At 38.8% G+C, this 24,963-nt stretch overlaps 2 protein-coding genes across 5 annotated transcripts in view; one reads left to right on the top strand and one right to left on the bottom strand.

Annotated features, from left to right (window-relative positions):
* AIDA (axin interactor, dorsalization associated) overlaps positions 1-7,086 on the top strand; it is a 47,563-nt gene extending 40,477 nt beyond the window's left edge. The window contains exons 7-10 of the mRNA XM_040263072.1: positions 691-813; positions 2,808-2,930; positions 5,034-5,151; positions 5,263-7,086. Coding sequence (XP_040119006.1) covers positions 691-813; positions 2,808-2,930; positions 5,034-5,151; positions 5,263-5,359 — 461 coding nt within the window. The 3' untranslated portion in view covers positions 5,360-7,086. The remainder of the gene's footprint in view (positions 1-690; positions 814-2,807; positions 2,931-5,033; positions 5,152-5,262) is intronic.
* Positions 7,087-8,540: 1,454 nt separating this feature from the next.
* The window catches only part of MIA3 (MIA SH3 domain ER export factor 3), a 56,354-nt gene continuing 39,931 nt past the window's right edge, over positions 8,541-24,963 (bottom strand). Inside the window, exons 12-29 of one of the 4 annotated variants that reach the window (XM_040263058.1) lie at positions 24,518-24,589; positions 24,236-24,340; positions 23,452-23,574; positions 23,229-23,340; positions 21,978-22,033; positions 21,584-21,674; positions 21,294-21,432; positions 15,232-15,333; positions 14,519-14,579; positions 14,372-14,407; positions 14,229-14,296; positions 14,010-14,110; positions 13,702-13,839; positions 12,884-12,952; positions 12,683-12,762; positions 12,473-12,544; positions 10,788-10,938; positions 8,879-9,792 (exon numbers count right to left, since the gene is read on the bottom strand). In XM_040263058.1, coding sequence (XP_040118992.1) covers positions 9,479-9,792; positions 10,788-10,938; positions 12,473-12,544; positions 12,683-12,762; positions 12,884-12,952; positions 13,702-13,839; positions 14,010-14,110; positions 14,229-14,296; positions 14,372-14,407; positions 14,519-14,579; positions 15,232-15,333; positions 21,294-21,432; positions 21,584-21,674; positions 21,978-22,033; positions 23,229-23,340; positions 23,452-23,574; positions 24,236-24,340; positions 24,518-24,589 — 1,890 coding nt within the window. In that variant the 3' untranslated portion in view covers positions 8,879-9,478. Of the gene's footprint in view, positions 9,793-10,787; positions 10,939-12,472; positions 12,545-12,682; positions 12,763-12,883; positions 12,953-13,701; positions 13,840-14,009; positions 14,111-14,228; positions 14,297-14,371; positions 14,408-14,518; positions 14,580-15,231; positions 15,334-21,293; positions 21,433-21,583; positions 21,675-21,977; positions 22,034-23,228; positions 23,341-23,451; positions 23,575-24,235; positions 24,341-24,517; positions 24,590-24,963 lie in introns of all 4 variants that reach the window. The other 3 variants (XM_040263061.1, XM_040263059.1, XM_040263062.1) reach the window with 3 other exon arrangements.

Raw genomic sequence — 24,963 nt, forward strand, 5'->3', positions numbered from 1 at the left:
GGGTGGTTTTTCAGTGTTAAAAACTTTAATCAATTTATAGAAAAGATTTCAAACATACAGTTGCTTTTGTGGTTTTATGTAACATTTGCAGCAGGACTGATTTCTGACAGAATAGATCATAAAGAATAGGATGAAGAAAGCAGTGGGAAATGAGACTGTCAAGTTACTCAATTAAATACATAAATATTAAGTTATAAGTTATTTCCTCCATTAATAATAAATGATTTGTTGATTGATTCTGGTATTTTTCAAGCTTTAGGAAAATGTAACAAATGTTTAAAAAGCTTTTTCTGTCTTTGTTCTACCACTTCACATTGAAATACAGGATATATTATATATATGGGAATAAATGTGAAGTGTAAATATTGTATGAATATATTACATACATTATTAATTACATGGTAATTTGTAGTTCAGCTTCCTGGAGTGGACTTTTTAACAAACTTGAGTTAGTAATATATGTTTTCATGTTAAATATGGAGTATGGAAGTATAGATATATTTTATGTATAATTAAGAATTTGTCTGAAAAGAATAACATCAAGTATTTGGGAGTTTTGGTTACCAGAATAATGCCTGCCTAGTTACTAAGCCAACTTAAGAGCAAAGTAATATTTTCTCTGTGTTGTTAAAATGTTTACCCTGGAATTATTGGTGGAACTCATTTTTATTGCTGTTTCTCTGTTGCCAGGTACATTATTACCAAGGTTGCCATCAGAACCAGGAATGACGTTACTCACTATCAGGATTGAGAAAATTGGCCTGAAAGATGCCGGGCAGTGCATTGATCCCTATATCACAGTTAGTGTAAAAGGTCAGTAACTGCGTATACCTATCTTCTCTCTGGTGAATTTTAAAGTGTTGCTTCTCATTTGGGACTTTTGGGGGTTCGTGAGGGGATTTTGTCTGTGATAGTTCATTTTGGTTCATTTAATAGTGAGGCAAAATCCTGGGAAGATGTGGTCATCATTCCTTCTCCAAACATTTCTCAGAGATTTACAGAAAATATTTTCCTATCCATAACTTATACTTACAGTTGCTTTTGCTTTTTTCTCTATATGTATCTTTTTATTCTTCCAAATTCCATCAGGGGTGCTGACTACACAGACACACTGTCTTTTATGGTAGATACATCCTTCAGGAAACAGGTTAAAAGAAAGGTCCCCCACTTTCCAAGGATGTGTGGTTTTCTTTGCAAAGCCCAGTGCTCTCTGTTTTCCTGTGCCTCCACTTCAGGCCCTCTCATTCCTGTCCAACAGAGGTTTGTACATAAGAGAGCTGTGCAGAGGTGGATGAGAATCGGCCTTCAGTGAATCATGAGTGGAGACAGGAAAACAGGACACGTCCATAAACTCTACACCCTGAATATATCCTACAGGACGTTAGACAAGTGATAGATTTAAAATTCTTAACTATGTCACTGTCATTATTAAGCATGATTACTCCTAGGGTTTGTTTTTTGTACTGTTCAAGGTGGCAAACTGTTTATTCCTTGAAAACAACTTTTTTGATCGTTGGTTTAAGAGGGAAACTGCAATGGTTGAATTCTTTTGTCATTGCTAAGCTTTTTATACAGCACTTTACTTGTAAGGCACTCAACAGTCTTTTAAAAATAATTATTGGGTGACTGGGAACGAAACTGTCATACTATTATTCAGAAATAGCTGCACAGTTAATCCAATCTACAGTTAATAAACCTACAGTTTAAGATAAACAGATGCGGACAAAAATTAACTAGAGGGAATGCTTACCAATCATAGAAACATTCAGACCCATGGGTTCATTAGTACCAAGTAAGCAAAAAAAGGATTTTGGCAACAGAGAAGAATTTTGACATGAAAACACCATGATCCTCAGCACTGATGCTGTGATGCTTTAGCCTCTGGTTCTGTGGGCTCTGAGGTCTACCCGTCTACTGCAAAGTATTTATACGCTAGGTTATTTGATAGGCCATTCATAAAACTGTATTCCTCTCTCAGGAATGAATACTTGTAAAATTTTTTTTAAAAAGTAATGAAATGTAGATCTTATATTACTTTTGCATATGGTTGAACTGAAACGTGTTTTATGTAAATATCTTCAGGAACTGAAGTAATCAAACACTCTCTTGTTTGAAGGTCCCTAAGATGGGTCTGTTGAATAATACATAAACAGTTGAGTGATCATTAAATGAGTCCGTGTTGGATTTCATTAAACTGGATGATTCCTGGCTCTAGAAATTACAGCCACATACCCTACATCATGTGCCGACTGGTTATTGTAAATCAGCTTATGTTGTAGCACATAGCATCAGAATTTAAGTAATAGATATAAGAAGTGTTCATTCCTGGCAAGGTTTCCTTGGCAGCTATCGTGTCCATTGTTTGGTCCTCTGACATGAATACAGCAGGGTAAGGCTGCTAATGTTAGATTTACAGGCCTTTCCATGCCATGCACCTGGGCAAGGTTAGGAAGCAGGGGTAGGGGCATCATTGTGGTATATTACATCCCCAAATGTAAATCACAAAAATACACTGGCCTACTCCCCCAGAAGACACCTCTTAGCCAGAAGGATCCAGTTCCATGATCTGTAGGGAGGCTTCCTTCTCCATCCATGGGTCTCCTACCCTCTCTGCTTTGCGCCCTCCTCGTGACCTCGGAAACCAGTCACCTTCAGGTACCTGCTCACCCCAGACACAGGTTTCTGTCAGCCTGAGCATCTCCTCTCAGCTCTCGCCTCTTCAGGAAACACAGCCCATTGGGGTTCCTTTGCGGTTTTTAAGTCTGTGTGTTTGAGGGCTCTGAGCAGAAACTTTATTTCCTCTCTAGATCTGAATGGCATAGATTTAACTCCTGTGCAAGATACTCCTGTGGCTTCAAGAAAAGAAGATACGTATGTTCATTTTAATGTGGACATTGAGCTCCAGAAGCATGTTGAAAAGTTAACCAAAGGTTTGTGATGCTAAAAGTAGAACTGTATTCAGAATTTGACTCTTCCTCTTCTCTGACTTTGAATCTATTATGTACAGTGCCATCGTTTTAAGTGAAATTAATGCTAGTGAGCATACTTCATGTTGATAAGCATTTCAGTTATTCTTCCTATAGGCTATTTGCATTTTACATCTTGCTCTTACTTATAAATGCCATGAAGTATAGAGCTGTGCATACTAGAAATGCAGGAAATATATTAGCTAGAGATGATGCAGACGAATAATGAATTTTTTTAATGATGGCATCATATTTGGACTTTAATGTTTCCAAATGTGACTTTACTTTTGCATTTATTCAGACCTCAGACACAATCACAGGGATAAGGAGATAGGTCCATAGCTGAAGAAGTGTGATCTGCTATCTTAGAAATCTGAGGATTTTTAATAATAAAATGCCTCTCTTACTGCTGTGGAAGGGAGAAGAGAAGCTACTATTTTGTGGACATGGCAGGGTTATGCACCTGGGGACAGAAGGTCACTGGTAACCTAACAGCTGTAATCCTTGTGTGTTGGTAGTAGATGCTAAATATACCCACCTGGGGAGTTCCCTGGTGATCCAGGGGTTAGGACTTGGCACCTTCTACTGCTGGGGCCTGGATTTCAGTCCCTTGTCAGGGAACTAAGATCCCATGAGCCACGTGGTACAGCAAATAAATAAGCAAGCCCATCTCCCCCTCGATCACATACCTTTGCCTCCTAAGCAATAGGTTTTTCTTTCCTTCCTTGACATGCGGAGTGCTTCATTTGGACCCAGGTGGCAGAACTGCACACCCATTTCTGAACATAGTGAAACTTGTAGTCAGTTGGTGGTTTTGTCATCCATGAAAGTGTTAGATATATGTTGATTGTCTATAAAAGCAAAGCAAGACCCAGCACCACTCTGGTTAAGGCCGTGTTAGTAAGGAGTCGGTTAAGGAGAGCCTGGCATCCTTCTGTCTCTTTCCTTGCCTTCGTTAGAAATTAATTGTTTTTGGCTGTGTGGATGAGGCAACTTATTATTCTGTTTTCAGCGTTTTTCTGTCAGAGAAGGCAATGGCACCCCACTCCAGTACTCTTGCCGGGAAAACCCCATGGACGGAGGAGCCTGGTAGGCTGCAGTCCATGGGATCGCGAAGAGTAGGACGCAACTGAGTGACTTCACTTTCACTTTTCATTTTCATGCATCGGAGAAGGAAATGGCAACCCACTCCAGTGTTCTTGCCTGGAGAATCCCAGGGACGAGGGAGACTGGTGGGCTGCCGTCTATGGTGTCGCAGAGTCGGATATGACTGAAGCGACTTAGCAGCAGCAGCAGCAGCAGCGTTTTTCTGTAGGGAGGTGGGGGGAGCTTATCTGTAGGACTTTGGGGAGAGAAAAGCTGTTTCATCACCACTTGCTCATTGTGTGTGTGTGTGTTTTAGGGAGAGGGGTGGGAATAGGTCTGCTTTCTAAGCATCTTGCCAAGTGCTGTCTTAACAGAAGGACTTGTTATTCCAGGAAAAACAAAACAGGGCTTTGGACACTGAAAAATGTATTAGGAAGTAGTTAACATTTAAAAACGGAATCAGCACATGATTTATGTTGTTCAAACGTAAAAACACCCCAGATACTCAATTTTTTAATTTTTGAGTTTTTAATTTGGGTGCGGAGAAACTAAGTTTGGATTTTTTTGATGAGCTCTTTTAATGTGCCTTTTCTACTTAATGAGTTTCTATGAGTAATGTTCATACTGAACAAGTATCTTCTGTGTTCTTTTTTGTAGTATTTAGTGTTTTCTATTCTTAATATTTTCTAATTCTATCTGTAGATAAACTTATTTACATTCTTGAGTCAGTCTGGCTCAAATTGCTCTACTTTGTAGAGTTGGATCGTACAGACACATGCCCCTCCTTTAGGTACAGAAGAGTTTGGGGGTGGCACACAGTCAGCCGTATCATCAGAGAGGCATCAGTTTGACAAAGGTTACTTTGCTGTGACCCTTTATGACAGTTGTTGCTTGTTCACTGGCCTCTGGTGAGCAGAGAAAATTTATTGAGACACTAGAGTGGGCTGTCTGTGGCTAATGTGTTTTGCTTTAATTCCTTAGGTGCAGCTATTTTTTTTGAATTCAAACACTACAAGCCTAAAAAAAGGTTTACCAGCACCAAGTGTTTTGCTTTCATGGAGATGGACGAAATTAAACCTGGGCCAATTGTAATAGAACTGTAAGTGATGCACAGACAGAATGAGTACTAATGAATGGTGGCTAGTATCTCGTCTTAGTATGTGACCTTGGAATTGATCGCTTATCAACGGTTTTTCTGTTGTGGTTACAGATACAAGAAACCCACTGACTTTAAAAGAAAGAAATTGCAGTTATTGACCAAGAAACCACTTTATCTTCATCTGCATCAAACTTTGCACAAGGAATGATCCTGACATAAGTATCCTGGAACTTCTGTGAATCTCACCACTCCATAGAATCCATCATTGCTCTGTGTAGCATACGTACCCATCAACAGGCAGGAAGCAACCTGGACCCAGGCCGGCAGGCCAGAGTGAGTCCATTACAAGCTGTAGCACAGAATTCAAAGTCCAGCATCACTGACATAACAGACTCTTTGGATACAGGCTTATTGTAGATCTTGAAATGTTTTCACTTTCCTATTAATTGTGCAATTAATAGTCTCTTTTCTAACTTACCACTACTCCCGCCCAACTTCCTGGAACACTGTTGTGGGTGGATGTGCTCATCTTCAAACGTAATACAGCAATAAGAATGTGCTAGAGTTTACACACCTGTCCACTTCTGCTCCAGTATGCTCTTTAGCTTTCCGAGTTAATGTCAGACTTTGGGTTGATGTGGGGAGAAGAGCACGAGGCTGCTAGAGGAAATGGGGCCAGTTATGCTGCCCACGGTCACTCTGGAAGTTCATAGGCTGCTCCTCAAGAGACAGCCTCCATTCACCCCGATCTCATGGTTTTCCTGCCCAGAAATTGTGTGCCTTGGCCAGTCTCCCACATGGGAATGTTTGCAGGTTGTAGCTGGAATTTTTCCAGATGACCAGATTGTTCTTCTGAAAGTGAGCATATTTTTAGTCACGTTGATTAGCTTTTTTCCTACATTACATTGTTATTCTTTCTGATAGTGATTCTAGGGTTAATGAAACCATCTCAGAATAATTACAAATTCTTGGTGGGTTTATAATGTCTTCTAAATCATGTAATCTAAGAATAATTTGAGTCAGATGCTAATGAGATACTGCAGGAATAACCGCTGGTTTTCTGACAACTGATTGTGAAACCTTAAAACCTGCATACCTCTTCCACAGTGATGAGTATGCAAATCTGGGGATATTCTGTTTTTTGTTATATAGGTAGGTAGGATTGCCATTTATTTCCTATTTAGATATATTGACATTCATCCATATGGAAATATGCAGGTCATTAGCTTATTATAATTTGACTATTTACATTCTTTTGACTTAATAATGGGGCCTAAGTAAAACGTTCATAGTACATACACGGTGGATATTTGATACGAAGATTTGGGGTGGGCGTTCTGTGGGTTAGATGTGGAGCCCACATATTTAATATTCACTATTTTAAATGACCAACACTAGAATGAGCAAAATGCCATGCCAGTACTTGGCCTATTTTTAAACTAGTGTAACAAGCCTAGTCATACCATCCAGTATATGTTTGCTTTTTAAACTAAATAACCATAATTCAGTTCCAGCTGTTACACTTCAGGAGACCTAGTCTCCACTTTCAATCATGTCGAGTCAGTTCTCTTTACTATGATAGATGTGAGAATTCTCAACAAAATTGTCTTGCCTCTCATCTTCATTAGATTAATTCCAAAATCATCCCACCCACAATTGTCTTGAGGGGATGAAGAATTTGCCTTAATAAATTACTTTGTTGTTCATGCAGCTCTTCTATAGACTGTGAGTTGTCAGCCCACCCCCACCCCTACCCAGTGTGTAAGCTCCTCAAGGGGCAAGAACCACATTTTCTCCCTGTCGTGTACATTTTCTGAGGTGCTTGGCAGCACTCTGTACCCTGTGGAGTACTCAGTACCTTTTGTTTGATGTTGCTGACAAGACCTAAAAATAATCCCTTAAAAAAAATCTACCATTAAAGTGTAGCAAAACTGATACATTGTTCTCTTTTCTCATAGACCATCAGACACTGGTATCAAGGTGATGGTTTATGTCACATCTGCTGTCATTCACAAAAGTATGGTTTAGATGAACTACAAATGCCTCTCATCAGTATTAACAAAAAGCTTAAATGGAACAGAGTGATTAGCTTAGCTCTGTAATTCAGATCTGAATAACAAAATGAATTGACACAGTAGACACAATATCCACATCCCACAAATTCTTTTCAATGAAAAATATCAGCTAGTGAACAATAACCACTACTATAGCAGACTTTCGGGCTGAAATATTGCTGCTCCATAAAAGATGATTTTAGCAACTAAGCCAAGAAAACAGGTGAGTTCTGAATTAGATGTCATTTTCAAGATTGGCCAAGTCTGGTGTCGCTGAGGAATGATGCCCCCCACACCCTCTCTACACTGGCAGCTTGCCTGGCTGTGCTGAAGAAGTGGTACAAACAGAGGGTTCTGGGAGGCAGCAGCATTGGCAGGTTTGGGGCCACTCAAGCCATACTTATTCTCTACAATTTACTGATTTTTCAATAATATGAAATATAAAATGAACACCAGAAAAGGCTTTAGAGGTAAAGAAAAAAAGACTCCAGATTTGATTTTTAAAATAGATTTAATGTACCTTTGCTACTTTATTATCCTCCTAACTGCTATAATCTATATTAAAATATTAAATTCTGAAATTATTATTCACCATTATTTCATGTCCTGAAGAGATCGATATACTCAAAAGCTGTATTTGTGACTTAATCTATTTTACATGGTTAAAAATAACTGGAGTTTACCTCCTAAAATTTCTATTTTTGATATTAAATAGGACATAGAGATGGAATTTCCTTTTCCTGAAAAACTTATATACTCATTATGAATTCTGGAAGATGTCTTCCTTCAAAGGCCTTTTACTTTAGTATTAAGAAAAAGTTTTTGTTTCACAGTGAAGAATTTACTTTTAAGGTATTCTTAGTGGATTACTCTTAATGGTGGCAAGTCATGGTCTAGATATTAGGTTCATCACATTATAGAACTCAAGAGAATGGGAGAGTATGATCTAGCTGTGAACAAGAATGTAAACCTTTTGTGAGTCTGATTTAATGAAATCTTATTCTTAAAATGTGCTTAGTTACTAGAGTTTGAAGTGTCAGAAATATTGTTTAAAAGAAACCGTATAGTAATGAGTGTAGTAATTATGGTGCATTCCTCAATTCTCAAATTTATTTGCCTTTAAATGTAAGTGCCAGGATTCAAATATTAACTTTGTAGCAGTTATCAGTCAATGAAAAGACTGGGTTCAGCCCATGGTTGCTGACCTAGGGCCTGTTACAAGGCTTAAGACCCTAAATCATTCCTTCTCATAGTATTATACATGCTTTGGTCTTTTTTTGCCATATTCCTTGAAAGCCAGTGGCAAGGGATAGGAGAAATAATAGACTCGACATCTTTTAAAAGAAATTTTCTTACTTTATGGTCGCAACACATCATTTTCATTTTTCTGTTACGCACCCTTAACACAATAACAGTAAAAGCAACAGAACATTAGGTTAAACTCTTGTTACATGTAAACTCATACTCAGAAAACCACTCTTTTAAGTCAAAACCAATCAGAGTCACGAGAAAACACGCGACTGCTGTCCAGATAGGCCTGGTGGCGTCTCTGAAGTGGGAGACAGGCATCAGCTGTGATGCCTCCCGATGACTGCGGCTGAACGCCTGAGCAGCGGGCCAGGGGAGGATGCTGCCAAGTCACCATCTTCAGTTTTGGGAGCTTGAGTTTATGTTTCCAAAGTGGTATAAATCTCAGGAGAAAACAATCCAATGAATCCACAGACACGTGGGAAATATTAATAACCAAATTTTTATGAACTATTACTACAAAGAACTTAAGCAAGAGGGGAGATAAAATTTTAGTGATCTTTATAAGTAAACATTTTTAGCGTAACAGCCTTTGCAACCAGACATTTTTTTTTAAAAATCAAGCTTATAAATACCATTGCTCTATATTCAACTGGTGTACACTAAAAATAGGATAATAAATGGAAATACATGTTCTTATAGCATTTCCACAGGAAATGTTCATACTTTTCACAACATTCTAAATCATTTAGCAGTAACATATGCTACATGAACTGAAACACAGGTATTTTTTTATTGCACATTTCAAAGTTGTAAGGAGGCTCCAGTTTACAAGGTGTTTTTTTATTTTAGGGGGGGAAATGATATTTTTTTAATTGTTTGGCTCAAAAACGCACATTGCCAGGGCAGCTTAGATTTAAAAACAAACCTTTTAAAATCAGCTTTTGGATTCTGAAGCCAATGAAAACCTTAACTGTAACGAATAGTGCACGGTCCACTCTCTCAGACTGAATGTCCAAGGTCAGTTATGGGCTCTGTTTTAAAGCCGGTGAGCAGTCCTGGCTAGTGCCCTGAGAGGCAGGCGGGGGCTCATCTCTGGAGCTGGAGGGTGGTAAGTCTCTTGCAGCAGAGGAAGGTGGATAATCCTGGGGCCCATGATTGGGGGGTGGTAATCGGGTACCGGGAAAAAAGTACTCTCTTGGGCCAAGAGAGCCTAAAGGTCTAAAAGGTGCATGTCCTGGTGGTAAAAATTCTCGAGGGTCGAGAGGCAGGTCCCGTTTTCCCGGTGGAACACCTGGTGCATATTCTCTTAAGCCTAGCGGTGGACGCAAACCAGGACCTGAAAAAATTAAAATTACGTCATGTAACTACATATGAACACACCTAAATTTAGACAGTTCCCGGTATGTTAATCAATTTCTCATACCCCTGGAAGTCAGGTGGTGGCTCCCAACTTTACAGATGAGGCAAACAGATTCAGCAAGTTTAAGTTACATGCCTATGGCCAGCCAGTCAGCAACACAGGCTGGATTTCAACATTGCTCTACCTAGCTTGTGGTTTTTTTCAACTATACAGTTCTGCTCTGTATCTCATAAGAGCTTGATTTGTACTCAGAAATACTATGCATCATACCAAGATGACAGATTATGAAATAAGGGTTTCACTGTAAGTAAATTTTGATAAGGGAAATCCCATAGTTACTGTGTCAAGTAACAATGCACACAGGAGCTCAGCATGGACCTACACATGCCATCAAAATCAAGGTGTCTGCCCTGCTGGGAAAAGCCTGCCAGCTCCACCTAATTGAATTCAGCAGCTTTCGACCTATTAGCTGTTACATTCTACCTTCAACACTTCCTTCCTATTTATTCCCAAGGTGGGTGGTGATGGTTTCATCTTTCCTTTTATACTCTGTGACCCATTGCTTATGCTTCTATTACGGTGATTACAAGTTTTATGTTGTAAAATGTATGTATGTGTGTCCTACAGGATCCCTTAAGCTCGTGGAGTTAGGACAGTTAATTCTATCCACTACAGAGCCTAGTATGAAGCGAGAGATGTTCAAGCAACATAGGCAGAAGGAGTATTTCTGACTTTCCATGAACAGTCCCTTTTCCCTGTCTACAAGAGATTCCTCCTGTGCATCTCAGTGCAGGGAGATGATGCGGCACCCCTCGCGTCCTCAGAAACTGGTGGAAAGGTTCAAATGTATCAGCCAGCTCTACCCTTTCACTGCACAGCCCTAAGACAGCAACTGTTAACATTTTACTAAGGATTAGAATGTAAAGATGAATACACTTTACAAGTCCATTACTACCATTCAGTCATCATACCAAAGGGTGGAAGAAGTGGCCGAGGTCCGAAAGGCCCACAGAGTTGAGGAGGTGGTCCATATCGGATGGGTGGCAGTAGAGGGCCTCCCACAGGGGAGCTCATGAGGGGTGTCCCTGGAAAGGGAGGGGGCCCTTTTGCAGCCATACTAACCTGCAAAGCAGAAGTAATGAAAGTTGTGAAATACCTGGGTATAACAGATAAAAGCACCGACACCATAAGAGCTAAAACCCACTGAAGCAGATGTTAGCCACTTGTCCAAAGAGCCAACTAGTGCAACAGAACTCCACCCCTCCTATCCATCCCCGAGAACTTCGGCAGGTTAAGAGAATGTCAGAGGAAGGAACACTTTCACCGTAATCATATTATTGCTTATATGTGCAAACAGAGAGGAAGCAAGAGGACTGTCAAAGGATATTAACAGAGGCAATTCCCAACTGAGAAACCCACCATACCACACACACTATGACCTGTGTCTAGGGCAGCCCCTTCCTCCCATCACCACAAGAGCTCCTTTTTCCATATTAAGAATGGAAAGAACAATAAGGAGTGAAAAGATCCATTTTCACATACATGTAATAAAAGCTACTATTCAGAGTACCTTAAATTTCCTTTCATATGTTATAAGATCTCATCTTGTTTTAAACATGAGGGAAAAGAAGCACAGACAGTATTAGATAATTTGCTGAAGGTCACACAGCACATAAAGAGGCTGAGTTAGAATTCACTACAGGGGGTCTGATGCCAAGCCTGCACTCATCCTCCTCTGCCTCCCTTCTGTCAAAGGAGGCTCCACTCTCTTTGAAGTCTGCCACTCCAAAGGGGTCTTGGGTCTTCTCCAGGTTGCCCTGGGATAAAAAGAGCTCTCAAGCAATGTGTCCTCCTAGAGTCCTGCCCTGGAGGTCGAAGGAGTTCCACACAGAGACAGTGCTATATATATATATATATATATATATATGAGTTCAGCCGGCACAGCTCTAACAGCCACCTTCATTCCCCAGCAACAGCATCCTTTGTACTACAAAGTACTAACCTGTACTTCCCTATGGGAAACTGGGTTGGAAATTCTCAATAATGAAAATATGTATCTTGATTTCAACATAGTAAAGCACTCTGAGGTATAATCATAGGACTCTCTAGCTATCATGGTTATGCAAGTTTCAAGAGAAGACCCTTATATGAACATAACTTAAGGCTGCTGCTGGGAAATGGCATAATTAAAGATTTCCACTATTCATATTTCACTTACAGCAATCAATCCCTGTTACCAATCTAATTTCAGATTATTCACAATAAGGCACAGGGCTTACCTAGTATACCACTGGAGATATTCTTAAATAGCATACTTCCAAATATGATGAGTTTATGTAATATATGATAAGCTAATTTGCCTTAAAGCTCTCATCATTGAAGCACACACCATATAGCATTGGAGTGATGACTTTTTCACATTTTTTTAAGGTTATTTACAATAGATGCTCTAAAGAGATTAATCACTTAACCAAAACAAGAAAAAGGAGTAAAAACCAACCAACTAGACTTCAGCGACCCAGAAACACTTCCAGGTCATAAGTCAGTATTGCCATGCAATTTTAAGCAAAGCAGATTAGTGTCATGCTCCTTAGAACTTTTCTAGAAATACACCAAGTAGAAAATGCAGTGTTGCTCTCAACCTCTAAGTACTTACTGATACTGGATGCTCAGCCAAAGAAGGAATGCTGGGAACTGAAGGGCCTTCAGGCTCTTGGGGAACAGTTTGCTTTTTAAAAAAATAAATGAGATGGTACAGATAGAACACATAAAAGGGAGATGGATAAGGCAAAGAGAGGGTGTTGTAGAAAAAGTTAGATGTGTCCGGAAATACCTAATAACAATTCAAAATGACGGCAGATTTTACCTTGCCCTCATCCATCACCTTAGAGGGTGAAGAGCTTCTGGAGCTGCTGTTCACCGTGGGAGCGGCACCGGATTCTGGATCTGTGGGAAGCCAGGGAGCAGACTTAGGCTTGTTCAGAAGTGTATACGCGTTCTGAAGGACTACAAAGGCCTCCGCCCACTTCCTCCACAATCTGAGACTGAACACACTCAGGTCCCTTACCAGAGGCAGAGGGTTTCCCAGATGCCTCAGAGGCCCATCGAGATCGAGGGAGAGGCCCATCCACTGATCCTTGAGAAAGAGGTAACAGAGCCCTTGCATGAATTTTTCAGAATAAACCAACTGTGGTCAGGTCAGGGTTCAATTCTACCTAAAGCAAAATTTAAAACGGGTCTCCCAATATGTATGAGGAGAAATCACTTACAGTTTATGCACAAACCTATAGAATTAAAACAAGAACTATGTTGGATTGAAAGACCTGCACATTAATAGCACCAGCACCAGTCAGGTACTTCAAGCTACCAGCAACTGTTTATAGACTTTTCAGTCTATATGTAATCTGACTTCTATATCTTAACAAGTATAAACACATTTATGATTAGAACTAGACTTAAACAGCATTTCATATTAAAGTAATGAGAAGTAGATGTACACTGCATTAACTACAAAGTTTTAAGGCTACTTTTATAATACTCAAGAGAGGAACTCAACAGAAATTTAAAGATAAACGTTTTACACTTCACAACAAAAATCTGAAAAGAAACAATAATCAATGATATTTATATATATACTATCTATAAATGTTTATATTTGTTTACATATATGTTCACATATAAGAAATACAATAGTATAACAGTAAATAAATGCTTTTTGTTCTAAAGCAGATCTAAAGTAGACTATTTACTCACCAAGACAAATTAATCCTTTTCTATATTGGACAGACCCAAATTCTCACCTGCTGCTTACATTAGCAACAGAATTCTCAAAGAAGGAGAGAACTCTTGAAACAGTTTACCACAAGGTAACATGGCAATGCTCACCAAATTCACTTCGAGGCATCTCTCTTCGATTAAGCGTAGCAGACAGAGGTCTTGCGGGTGGGTCTGCTGTCAGCGGTGGGGAGCATTCTCCACCGCTGACAGGAGATGGGCCAAAAGAGCCATTCTGGCTCAGGGGACCTGCAGACAATGAGCAAGAGTTGGCACTTTAACCTTTTTTTCTTTAGTAAGTTCTTGGGATTATTTCTAGGGCATCATAAATATTACACACGTATTACAGAAATAAAAAGTAACTTAAAACACATTTTTAACCAAAATATAGACTGCTGCCATTTAAAAGTACTCCCTACCTCTCCGTGGAGGGTTTTGTGTGTTGGGTCTTCCTGGCATTGGTTTTACAATCACAGGTTCTTCTTGCATCATTGCCATCTTTTGGGTTAGTTCCAATAATCTTGAATATAAAGAAAGAATAGACTTAAATATGGAATAGAAAATTCCTTATTGGATATCATGGCACAGCCTTTAAAAACTCTTAAAACACACTGAAAATACAAGTTTTAAAAACATACTTATGTCTCAAGTTGGCAGCTTCTCTTTTCTCTTCAGCTATAGCTCTTTCTGCAGCACGAGCTTTGAGCTATTCGGAGGAAAAAAATCCAAAATAAGCTGTGATAGACCACATAAAATAAAGAAAAGAAAAAAAAAATCTTACCCAGTTATCGTGAGCTTTCTTCTCATGAGTAGCAATCTGAAAAAAACAACCCATCAAGAAATACGTTCAAGGATTCCCTATAATAGCTATTGTAATAATCTGTATCAGATAGCAAAGAATCCTGCCCTGTAGGGCAGTATGATTTACCTGGTTTTTAAATGAGCGCTCTGTTTTCTGTAGTTCATCCTCCATTTCTTCAATTCTCCGCCTAAGGGTTAAACTTCCTTTTATTATTTAAAGCGCAACTGAATAAAATTTTACACAATCTTACCATGTTCCCTTTAACAACTGTACCCTTTCAGACCACCCATACTTACAAAAACACATTTTCCCTGGTTATAAGAGCATATTGTGATCAAAACTAATACTATATAATTTCTTTCTTTATTATTTAAGAGCTGGATTCTGAATTGATACATTATAATTTCCTTAACTGCTCTTCATATGTTCTCAAACAATTCTGCTATAAATCTTTCTCCAGAAAGCTGTTTCTTCTTTTAATTATATCCACAGAAGATTTTCCAGAGCTATGACTACTATCATTTTAATGATTTTTAGATACATCATACATCAAACTGCCTTCCAAAAAAGAATTTCTCCAATATATAAAACCACTCAGAACTCTTGGCATGAACCAAGCTCCCTCAGTCTTGCTAGTACTGGGTGTAAGGAAATTTCTGTTAATTTAACATTTTTCCTTTGTTAACTTAAAATTTGTTTTCTCATGTTAAATGTTTTGACCATTTATTTCTGCTTTGGTGCTATTTTTGTTCTACACAGTGTAAAAACAGTTTTGTTTTGAAAAAACGCCTACAGTAGTTTCATCAGCCACTGATACCCTTCTCAGAATCTGGACTCACTTGTAAGTTTTCACTTCCTCTGCCGCCAAAACTGCCTTTTCATCTGCAGCTGACAGCCGCTGCTCTCTTTCTTGCCGCTCATACTCTTCTTGACTCAATTTCCTAAGATAAAATCAGTTGTCAAATGAAGGTGCTTCTCTTTTTTCCCAGCATTCTGTCTAAATGTCTCTAGGTTACTTCCCATCCTTTGCAAAACATATTCATATAAAGTCATAGGAAGGAATTCAAACCTGCCACTTAGGGATAAAAATCAAACTCTGCCTATTGGCAACACTTGCATTTTTTAACTTTTCACAATTCTCTACTCACTAATAAATGAAACAAACAAATGGAAAAAACGCTGCACCCCATGGGCAAGTTTCTTGTGTTTGAGACAATGAGAGCTCATTTTACTTCAATATGGAGAGCCAGGGCTGATCAACCTAACACAATCAAGCTTACTAGGATAGAGCACGGGATAATTACAGCTCTTATTTCTACCATGGAAAGACCTGTAATTACTTCTCTTATTTCAATCTTGGAAGGACTATTTCTCAATCCAGACTGGCACCATGATAATTAGTCTTTAGAAGCCTTTTAGAAAGTCTTCCGATTGTGCAATTAACCATAGAACACTCCCACACTTCAGATGCGGAACTTCTACTGCCTCTGTCAATGGAGCTGTGATCAGAGGAAAGAGAAAAATCTCAGAATTGGCAGTGTCTATTGGATAGGAAAAGAATCTAAACTGTCCCATAATCAGAGTATCACCTACTAGAAACTGGTTTTAACTTTCAAGTTCAAGATATTAATATACTATAACAGAAATTTTAATGGAAGCAACATGTGGTAATGGTTTTAAAATGCTATTTTTCTTTTTTTCCTTTTCTAGTACTTTGACTATAGTTCTGACTCAAAAGAAACTTGAAACTTAGTTTCTATCAATCAGAAGCATAATCAGAAAAAACACAGTAAAAACAATAATCACAGAGAAAAAGAGTTATATATTCTTTTGTAACTGTCCATTCAATACTTCAGCAAGTGTCATGAATGGCTAAAATATACTGGTTACCTAGAAAGACACTAAAGATACAATATGCGTAAAGTACTCTCCCTGTACTAATAGAGGGCACTATTGAATGCAGTTTAACAATGCAGTTAACCACAGAACAATCCCCTAACTCTGGCACAGGGAGAGATGTGAGAAAACTGGGTCTTGAAGAAAGATCACAGACAATTTTCCTTCCAAGAATGAATGACTTAGTGTGAGAACATTAAAAACATCAGACAAATAAAACATTAGACAAAATATATAGAACACTGGAAAAAATATAAAGAACGTGCTTGAAGGCATCAAGCTAATACACGAGGTCACAATCCAATAAAAAAAGGAATCTCAGAATTACAAGTAAGCCTGCCATCTGAAGTCACTTTTCCTCTAGGGTTGACCCATACACTGAAGACAATGAAGAGATATAAGGAGGCTGAACAGAGTTCAACAGATTCCCGGGGGCACAGAAAACAAAGCAGAGCTAAGGGGTTCCAACAAGGGGCATCCTAGTAAAAGCCTTGGGCTATGTTGAGACTAGAAAGAATTGTGTACTTGGAGTACCAAACAAATAATGCAGTGTCCTTTGAAGGAACTAAGTCATCTCTGAATGATCTTTATTGGTGACTGGATTAAAGTAATGGCCACCTGCTAGAAACAAACTTTTTTTTCTTTAGGAAAAAGAACACCATCTTAGGCCTCCAATTCCTTCTACAGTGTTCGCCACTCAATCAAAAATGCCCAGGCACCCCACAAGACACTGTGATTAAAATCTAAAAGACAACAGAAATGACTCATTGAGGATCCACATAATGGAATTATCACACAGGCTTTAAAATAACTGTGCTTTATATATTCACGGAAGTAAAGATTACGAATTTCAGCAAAGGATTAGAAATATAAAACTAAAACACACTAACTGAAATTAAGAATTCAACGAATGATTTTAGTAGCAGATTTGATAACTGAAGTGAGATGCTAGCACATTGGAAGATAAGTCAGGAAAAAACATCCAGAATGGAGCAAATACAGATGACAATGTAGGAGACACAAAGGAGAAGCAATTTTAAAAGATTTAAATGGAATCTCAGAGAAGAATGAGACAGAATTAATACGTGGATTAAAAACCCCCAAATTCAGCAGGTGTCAATCACTTCAAACAGCATAAATGCAAAACAGATTGGGGGAAGGGGGAAGGAAGGAGAAGAAAAATAAAAACTAAAAACACCCACACCTAGGCAGCTCCGAATAAAACTGCTGAAAAACCAAAATAACTTTTGAAGACCACAAAGGCAAGGGTGAGACATTTGAACACGGAAAATAAGAGTGATACTGGACTCCTTGAAGAAACTTTAAAACCAGGAAGAAATTGGTTATCTTTAAAGTGCTGGAATTAAGTAACTCAAAAATCCCAGAGCCAGCAGAAGATCCTGAAAAAAAGGACTCAAAATAAAGATGTATTCACACAAAGATAAACTGGCCACATCTGTCACTAAAGGATGTTCTTCAAGCAGAATCAAAGTGATTCCAAATGAGAGACACCGAAGGTGCAGGGGAGAAGGAAGAACTACAGGCGGACCTCAGAGCTACTACAGGCTCAGTTCCAGACCACCACAATAAAGCAAAGAAAGAAAGGGACTTTGGGAACTGTTTTAGTCTCCCAGTACATACAGAAGTTCTGTTTACACTGTACTGTAACTAGCCTATGATAAGGTGTGCAACAGCATCACGTCTGAAACCACATACAAGCCCTAATTACTGACCACTTTACTGCTAAAATATGTAACCATCATCTGAGCTTTTATGATCATTTTGTAATAGTAACATTAAAGATCACCAATCACAGATCACCACAGCAAATACAGTAATAGTGAAAAAGTCTGAAATACTGTGAGAATTACCAAAATATGACACAGAGACATGAAGTAAGCAAATGCTGTTGAAAAAAATGGTACTGACAGACCTGCTTGACTCAGGGTTGCCACAAACCTTCAATTTCTAAGAAACGTAGTATCTGCAAAGCACGATAAAGCAAAATGCAGTAAAATGAGGTATGCCTGTAAATTAAGTGACTACTGGCCGGAAAGCACTATAGTGGACAATAAAAACAACTTGTGGAGTTCAAATATACAAAGAATTAAAATGCAGGAGCATCTAAGTCAGGATGTCTACTAATTTAGTAAGTCCAGGATACATGCTCTCCTCTTTAGAGTAATTACATGAAGACAGTTAAAGCAACCAATAACTACCTAGCTTACACAAAGGAAAAGCAGAATTCTGAAAAATATTCAAACAACCTGAAAGACATAAAGAAGGAAAAGAAAAAAAAACACAGAACAGGCCACCAAATACAAAGAAAATATCAACATGCAGATTTAAACCTTAACAGGTTTAAATACATTATAATTAGGAATGACATTACAAGGAAAAAAAAGGAATTACACTGTAAGGAAAAAATGAGTACTCTTGAGTAGTCACCTACTTATGTCACAACTTACTCTAGAAAAATTTTAAGGCACATAACCATTTGAGTAGGCAGGAGATTGCCAGTGGAAATAAAATAAAAGGACATTTTTACTGCAGAAAAGGCAGTATGTATAATGACGAAGAAGCTCAGAGTGGCACAAAGGAACCGCGGGCAGGCTGCTAAGGCAGCATCAGGAACCACCGGAAACGCACCTGGAGGGGCTGCCCAGGATCACAAGAGGGGCAGTGCCCTGTGCACCTGCTGAAGAGTTTGAAATTGATCCTGCAGGAACAGAACCCCCTTGACAGATTTTAAGCACGTGACGACATAAAAGGACTCGTATTTTGGAAGTTTGTTCCAGCAACTGTAGACTTTGGAAGAGGTGTAAGAAAGAGAAACTGGAGACAGGTGAGTAGTTAAGGTAAGGGGTGGCAGAAGAGATGACTGAGTCTGAGCACACACAACGGCTTTGGGGATGGAGTGCAGAGTGTGCCGACATGGTGACTGAGTGGATGCTGGAGAGTGCTGTATCACACTGACTTTATGTATCATAAAGAAAGGCAACTGCCATTCAGGTAATTCAAATGACTACTAGTGGCAGAGAAGTGCTTTTTAAAAAATAATAATAAATAATGAAATGAGAAATATTTGTCTAAAGCAAACAGTTAGAACTGGACATGGAACAACAGACTGGTTCCAAATAGGAAAAGGAGTACGTCAAGGCTGTATACTGTTACCCTGCTTATTTAACTTATATGCAGAGTACATCATGAGAAACGCTGGGCTGGAGGAAGCACAAGCTGGAATCAAGATTGCCAGGAGAAATATCAGTAACCTCAGATATGCAGATGACACCACCCTTACGGCAGAAAGTGAAGAAGAACTAAAGAGCCTCTTGATGAAAGTGAAAGAGGAGAGTGAAAAAGTTGGCTTAAAACTCAACATTCAGAAAACGAAAACCATGGCATCTGGTCCCATCACTTCATGGGAAATAGATGGGGAAACAGTGGAAACAGTGGCTGACTTTATTTTTCTGGGCTCCAAAATCACTGCAGATGGTGACTGGAGCCATGAAATTAAAAGACACTTACTCCTTGGAAGGAAAGTTATGACCAACCTAGACAGTATATTAAAAAGCAGAGACATTATTTTGTCACCAAAGATCCGACTAGTCAAGGCTGTGGTTTTTCCAGTGGTCACGTATGGATGTGAGAGTTTGACTATAAAGAAAGCTGAGTGCCGAAGAATTGATGCTTTTGAACTGTGGTGTTGGATAAGACTCTTGAGAGTCCCTTGGACTGCAAGGAGATCCAACCAGTCTATCCTAAAGGAGATCAGTCCTGGGTGTTCATTGGAAGGACTGATGTTGAAGCTCAAACTCCAATACTTTGGCCACCTGATGCGAAGAGCTGACTCATTTGAAAAGACCCTGATGCTGGGAAAGATTGAGGGCTGGAGGAGAAGGGGACAACAGAAGATGAGATGGTTGGATGGCATCACCAACTCAATGGACATGGGTTTGGGTGGACTCCGGGAGTTGGTGATGGACAGGGAGGCCTGGCATGCTGCGGTTCACGGGGTCGCAAAGAGTCAGACACGAGTGAGCAACTGAACTGAACTGAAAGCAAACCAGGTACTTAGAGCTTGCCTGAATAAAACTCGGAAAATCTAAACTGATTTCTTGGTGAGCAAAGAATTAAGAGAAAAAGTCAGCGGTATAGTTTCAATGTTTAACGGCATCTGGTGATAGCAACCAAAGCATTTGGAAAAGATTAAATTTCCTTAGCAAAAGAAGCTTTCTCACAGACTGCTATAAACACCAAAGAGCGAACTATAGGAACAAACACAATTAGCAACTGCCACCAATAAAGTACTTTTATAGAGAGTTCACGTATTTTTGTGAAGAAAATTTAAAATGAACTACAAAAGTATATCTTTCAAAAGATACCTAACTCCTAATTTGAGATGTCAATTTCAAAAGATTAATAGCTAAATACACCAAACAGGTATTTCTAAATTCAAAACTCCCAAAAACCTTGCAATATTTACATATTATATATGTATACTCTGAATATTTGACCGTATTAAGTTCAAAAACTTACAATACTGTCAATAACTAAATACTCCTTTTAAAGTATACTGATTCTACCAAAAATCATCTTATAAATCACTCAGGATTTTTAAAGGCTATTAAGAACTAGAAGAACAAATGTAAGACAAATAAGAAGGATGTAAGTGACAACAACAAAGAAAAGTGGAATAAGCGGTGGAGCTGCAGAAAGGGCACAGATCATAAAAGCAGCACTTTCAGAACAGCAACTGTTAGTACCAATAACTACCACCCTTCAGGTAAATTACAGGCAATAATTGCTGACAATCAGTCAAAATGGAAAAAAAAATGCAAGTTATGGGAAACTGGGTAGAAAAGGAAGAAAGCCAAATTTATACTCATTATAGATAGAAAAATACAATAAACAATCTTTAAAAATGACAAGATTATCTACATGCATTTAGTACATGCATTTAGTTAGATGACAATATCGTTAACAATGAAGCACGATATCTTACTTTTGTAGAGCCATCTCCTTCTGCTGATAGAGTTCATTTAGAATTTCTACTTTCTGCCTTAGTGTTTTGCATTCATCTTCCAGCACAGTTTTGGCAGACTGAAGTGAGCTGCGATCCTCTTCTAATTTCTTTATTTGGTCTAGAGGGGATAAAACATCTTAGTTTTGTGTGTGTGCACAAGAACTGGAGGACTCGTTGAGGGGGGCAGTATTAAAGGGAGTGAAAAACATGGAAAGAGGAAATCATTCTTTATTTTTCCAACAGCAATTTCTTTTTAAGAAGCAACCTACCTTCCAGGTTACATTTAGTGGACATGGAGGCTCTGAGTTTACACTGTAAAAGTTTTAGATCCTCTTCAACTACTGATATTGCAGTCTGCGTCTAAAAATTGCAGAAGAAAAAAATATTCTTAAAAGTAAGAATTCTTGATAGTAAATAGTCTTATATTTACTATTCTTAATAATAAATACTCTAATTCTAAATATTCTTAATAGTAAGAATATTACTATCATAGGCACTTATAGTGGTGGTGGTTTGGTCACTTAGTCATATCTGCCTCTTGCGACCCCATGGACTGTAACCCGCCAGGTTCCCCTGTCTGTGGGATTTCTGAGGCAAAAATACTGGAATGGGTTGCCATTTCTTTCTCTAGGGGATTACAGCACTCTATAAAAAGGATTATACCCGAGAAACGTCCATCATCTGCTTAATCTGATTTTTCACCTTTTCACTCCGGTCACCTGAAAAAAAAAAAAAAGGATTTCATTGTTCTTTCCTTCCTTACTGTTTAACTATATGTCCTTGATTTCCCCCAACAATTACCATGTTCAAACATTCAAAGAAAAAACAAACTAACCAAAAGAACTGATTAGGCTAATTGACTTCCAAGAGAGTTCCAAAGTTAGATTGAAAAAATTAATGAATTCCCAGTCTGTACAGTAAAAACATCCATGCAGTTCTTGAGCAAGAAGGGATACGTGAAACACAGCTTTTCTTCTCTCTTGGACCTACCTGCCCCCAGTCAAATATCTTACTTAGAAAGACTCACTCCTCTTCTCTCCCCTTGAACCTGCTACCAGGTGTAGTTTAAAACACTCCCAATACGGGCAACATTCAACCCGGGACTCGGTGTCTAGAAATACCTCCCTCATCAGTAAACACTGTTGCCCTTTAGCTTCCATTGCTCTCTTCCATTGCCCTTTAGCTCTCATTGCTTAGTTTACAGCTCCCTGCAGCTCAGTACTTTGAAAATTGGTTGCGGCCCTAAAATCAGAGAGCTACAGATACAGTAGACATGAAGCTGAGAAATGAGGTTCTCCTACTGAAGAATGTCCAGGATGCATAGAAGTGAGACAGGATGGTGCTGCTCTGGCGCCAGCGCACATATCCAGCTGTCCATGGAATGGAAAAGCCATGTCAGTGTTTACTGCATGCCTAGCTGTACTACAACCCAGTAACCATCTTGGCCCAGGGCACAAAGCCCTGTAGTCCCTCAGTGTCCACAAGAGACTGGCTCCGGACTTCCCCACACCTCTCCCAACAGGAAACCAAAACCTATGGATGCTCAAGTACTTTATATAAAAGAGCACAACATTTCAACATAACCTACACAGACCCTCCCACATATTTCACCTCTAGGTTACTTATAATACCTTATACAATGTAAATGCTAAGTAAACAGATGCTGGCATGAAGCAAAGTGAATCTTTGCTTTTGGAGCTTTATGGAATTTTTCTCCTCCCAATATTTTCAAAATGCAGTTGGCTAAATCTGCAGATGCAAACCCACAGATTTGGAGGGCTGACTGTACAAATTCAGTGACAGGCATCTACACCTGGAACCCTTAATAGGAAATTCAGTCCGCAGAGAAAAGCATCAGTGTACTTAAAGACAAGAAGGCAGAAAGAGGTCCAACCTCTCAGAAACCAATCGTACCTCCCACTTCTCCATTTGCTAATTCATCTGATTCACTTCCTCCTTTATTTTGATCCTCAGATTCAGATTCACAATCTAACCGATTCAACTGTGTAATGCAATTAGTCAAAGCCTAGAAAAGAAGCAAAAGGATATTTATTAGAAACAGCCTCTCAATTTCAACTGCACAGATTTCATGAGAATTTATGAGAAATTAAGCATGTATTCAAAAAAATGAACTCACGTTAATATTATCATCTTTGTGAGTGAGAGCTACTTCTAGATCTTTCTGAGACTTCTCAAATGATCTGATTTGCTCACTGAGCTCAGCATGTGATTTAGTCCAGTCTTTGATTTCTTGCTGCAACTGAAAAGTTAAAATACATGAATTTCCAAACATTATGGCTTTTGCAGAGAAGGTAGCAGGACCACATGAACGAGACAGGGAAGCAGGGAGCTGTGCTTCTCTCTGGCTTGTCACTATGGGCTACAGCTTTGGTAAAAGGAGAGGAGAGAGTGGCTCCAACATTCAGAACTGCATTGAGCGCCTAAGAGCTGTCAGGACATTGGTCTAGTGTACCGCATCCTGCAGAAAACTGCCGCCAGTTCAAATAACTCACTTCCAGCAGGAACTGAACGACAATATCTCACTGCCTACCAAGTCCAGACTCCACATCAGGTACCTTCTCTTGGTCAGAGAGGCAGTAACTCCTCAAAGGAGGGTAACAAATACCTAATTCTTTGGTCTAAGCAAATCCTTCGCCCCCTTGAGGCTACTCAAGTTAGTAACTGGTTGGTGCTGGATGAGACAAAGACTAAACATTCTGATAGCTACAGGGAATTGTATAAAGCAGAAAACCCAGAGCAGATGGAGAATGTATACATGCACTCAATCTGGGGAGCACAGTTTATACTTTGCATACCTAAAAATAGAATTCTGCATACATACTTCATCTTCTTAAAAACATATCCAAGAAGTAATAATACTTGGTTTTCTAGTTTAATCTATGATGATAACTTTCCTTTACCTGCTCTTTCTTCTTCTTAAGTCTAGCATTTTCTTCTTGAACCCGATGGCATTCAGACTTCACTTTCTCTTCACTAAGTTTAGCTTCATTAAGGGCAATTTGCACCTAATGAAAACACTGCTATTAGTGCACTAATTCCAATGAAGAACACACACAAAAGTTACACTTTCCCAATTAATTCATATGGTTTTGGTTTTTCACATTTCCTAGCACACATCAATGTTTGCTCCTCAAAATACTAAGACATCATATTACTATCTTACAGGAATTGTAGAGCTTTACCTCTGAAAATTCTGAGGCATTCACTGAGATAACATCCTTTAACTTCTCTATAGATTTCTTATTTTCTGATATCTGCAATGGAGAAAAAAGGACACAAAAATGTTTCAGGATTGCAGTAGAAACACTGGGATATATGATAAAAGGAAGAAACATTAAAAAATAACACACATCCCAGTGCTATTCCCTAGGTACTGAGTAAAAGCAGACAATCCAATTTTGGCCTATGAGAAAAGTCAAGAATGTAGAAACATGAGGAAAGAAAATACTGAAGACATAAACATTTCATACCATTCACAACTTTCCTAGTTATGACATAATGTGGTACATGATGAGATTTAAAAAGTCAAAGCAAAGAAAATGAAAAAAAAAAAATTAATTAAACCAGTTCAAATCAATGAATTTTCCTAGTGATAAAAAAACCCCAAAGTCACTTAAAACTTCTCTTG

Source organism: Oryx dammah, unplaced genomic scaffold (genome assembly GCF_014754425.2).
Source record: "Oryx dammah isolate SB20612 unplaced genomic scaffold, SCBI_Odam_1.1 HiC_scaffold_21, whole genome shotgun sequence".
In the NCBI taxonomy this organism is placed as follows: Eukaryota; Metazoa; Chordata; class Mammalia; order Artiodactyla; family Bovidae; genus Oryx; species Oryx dammah.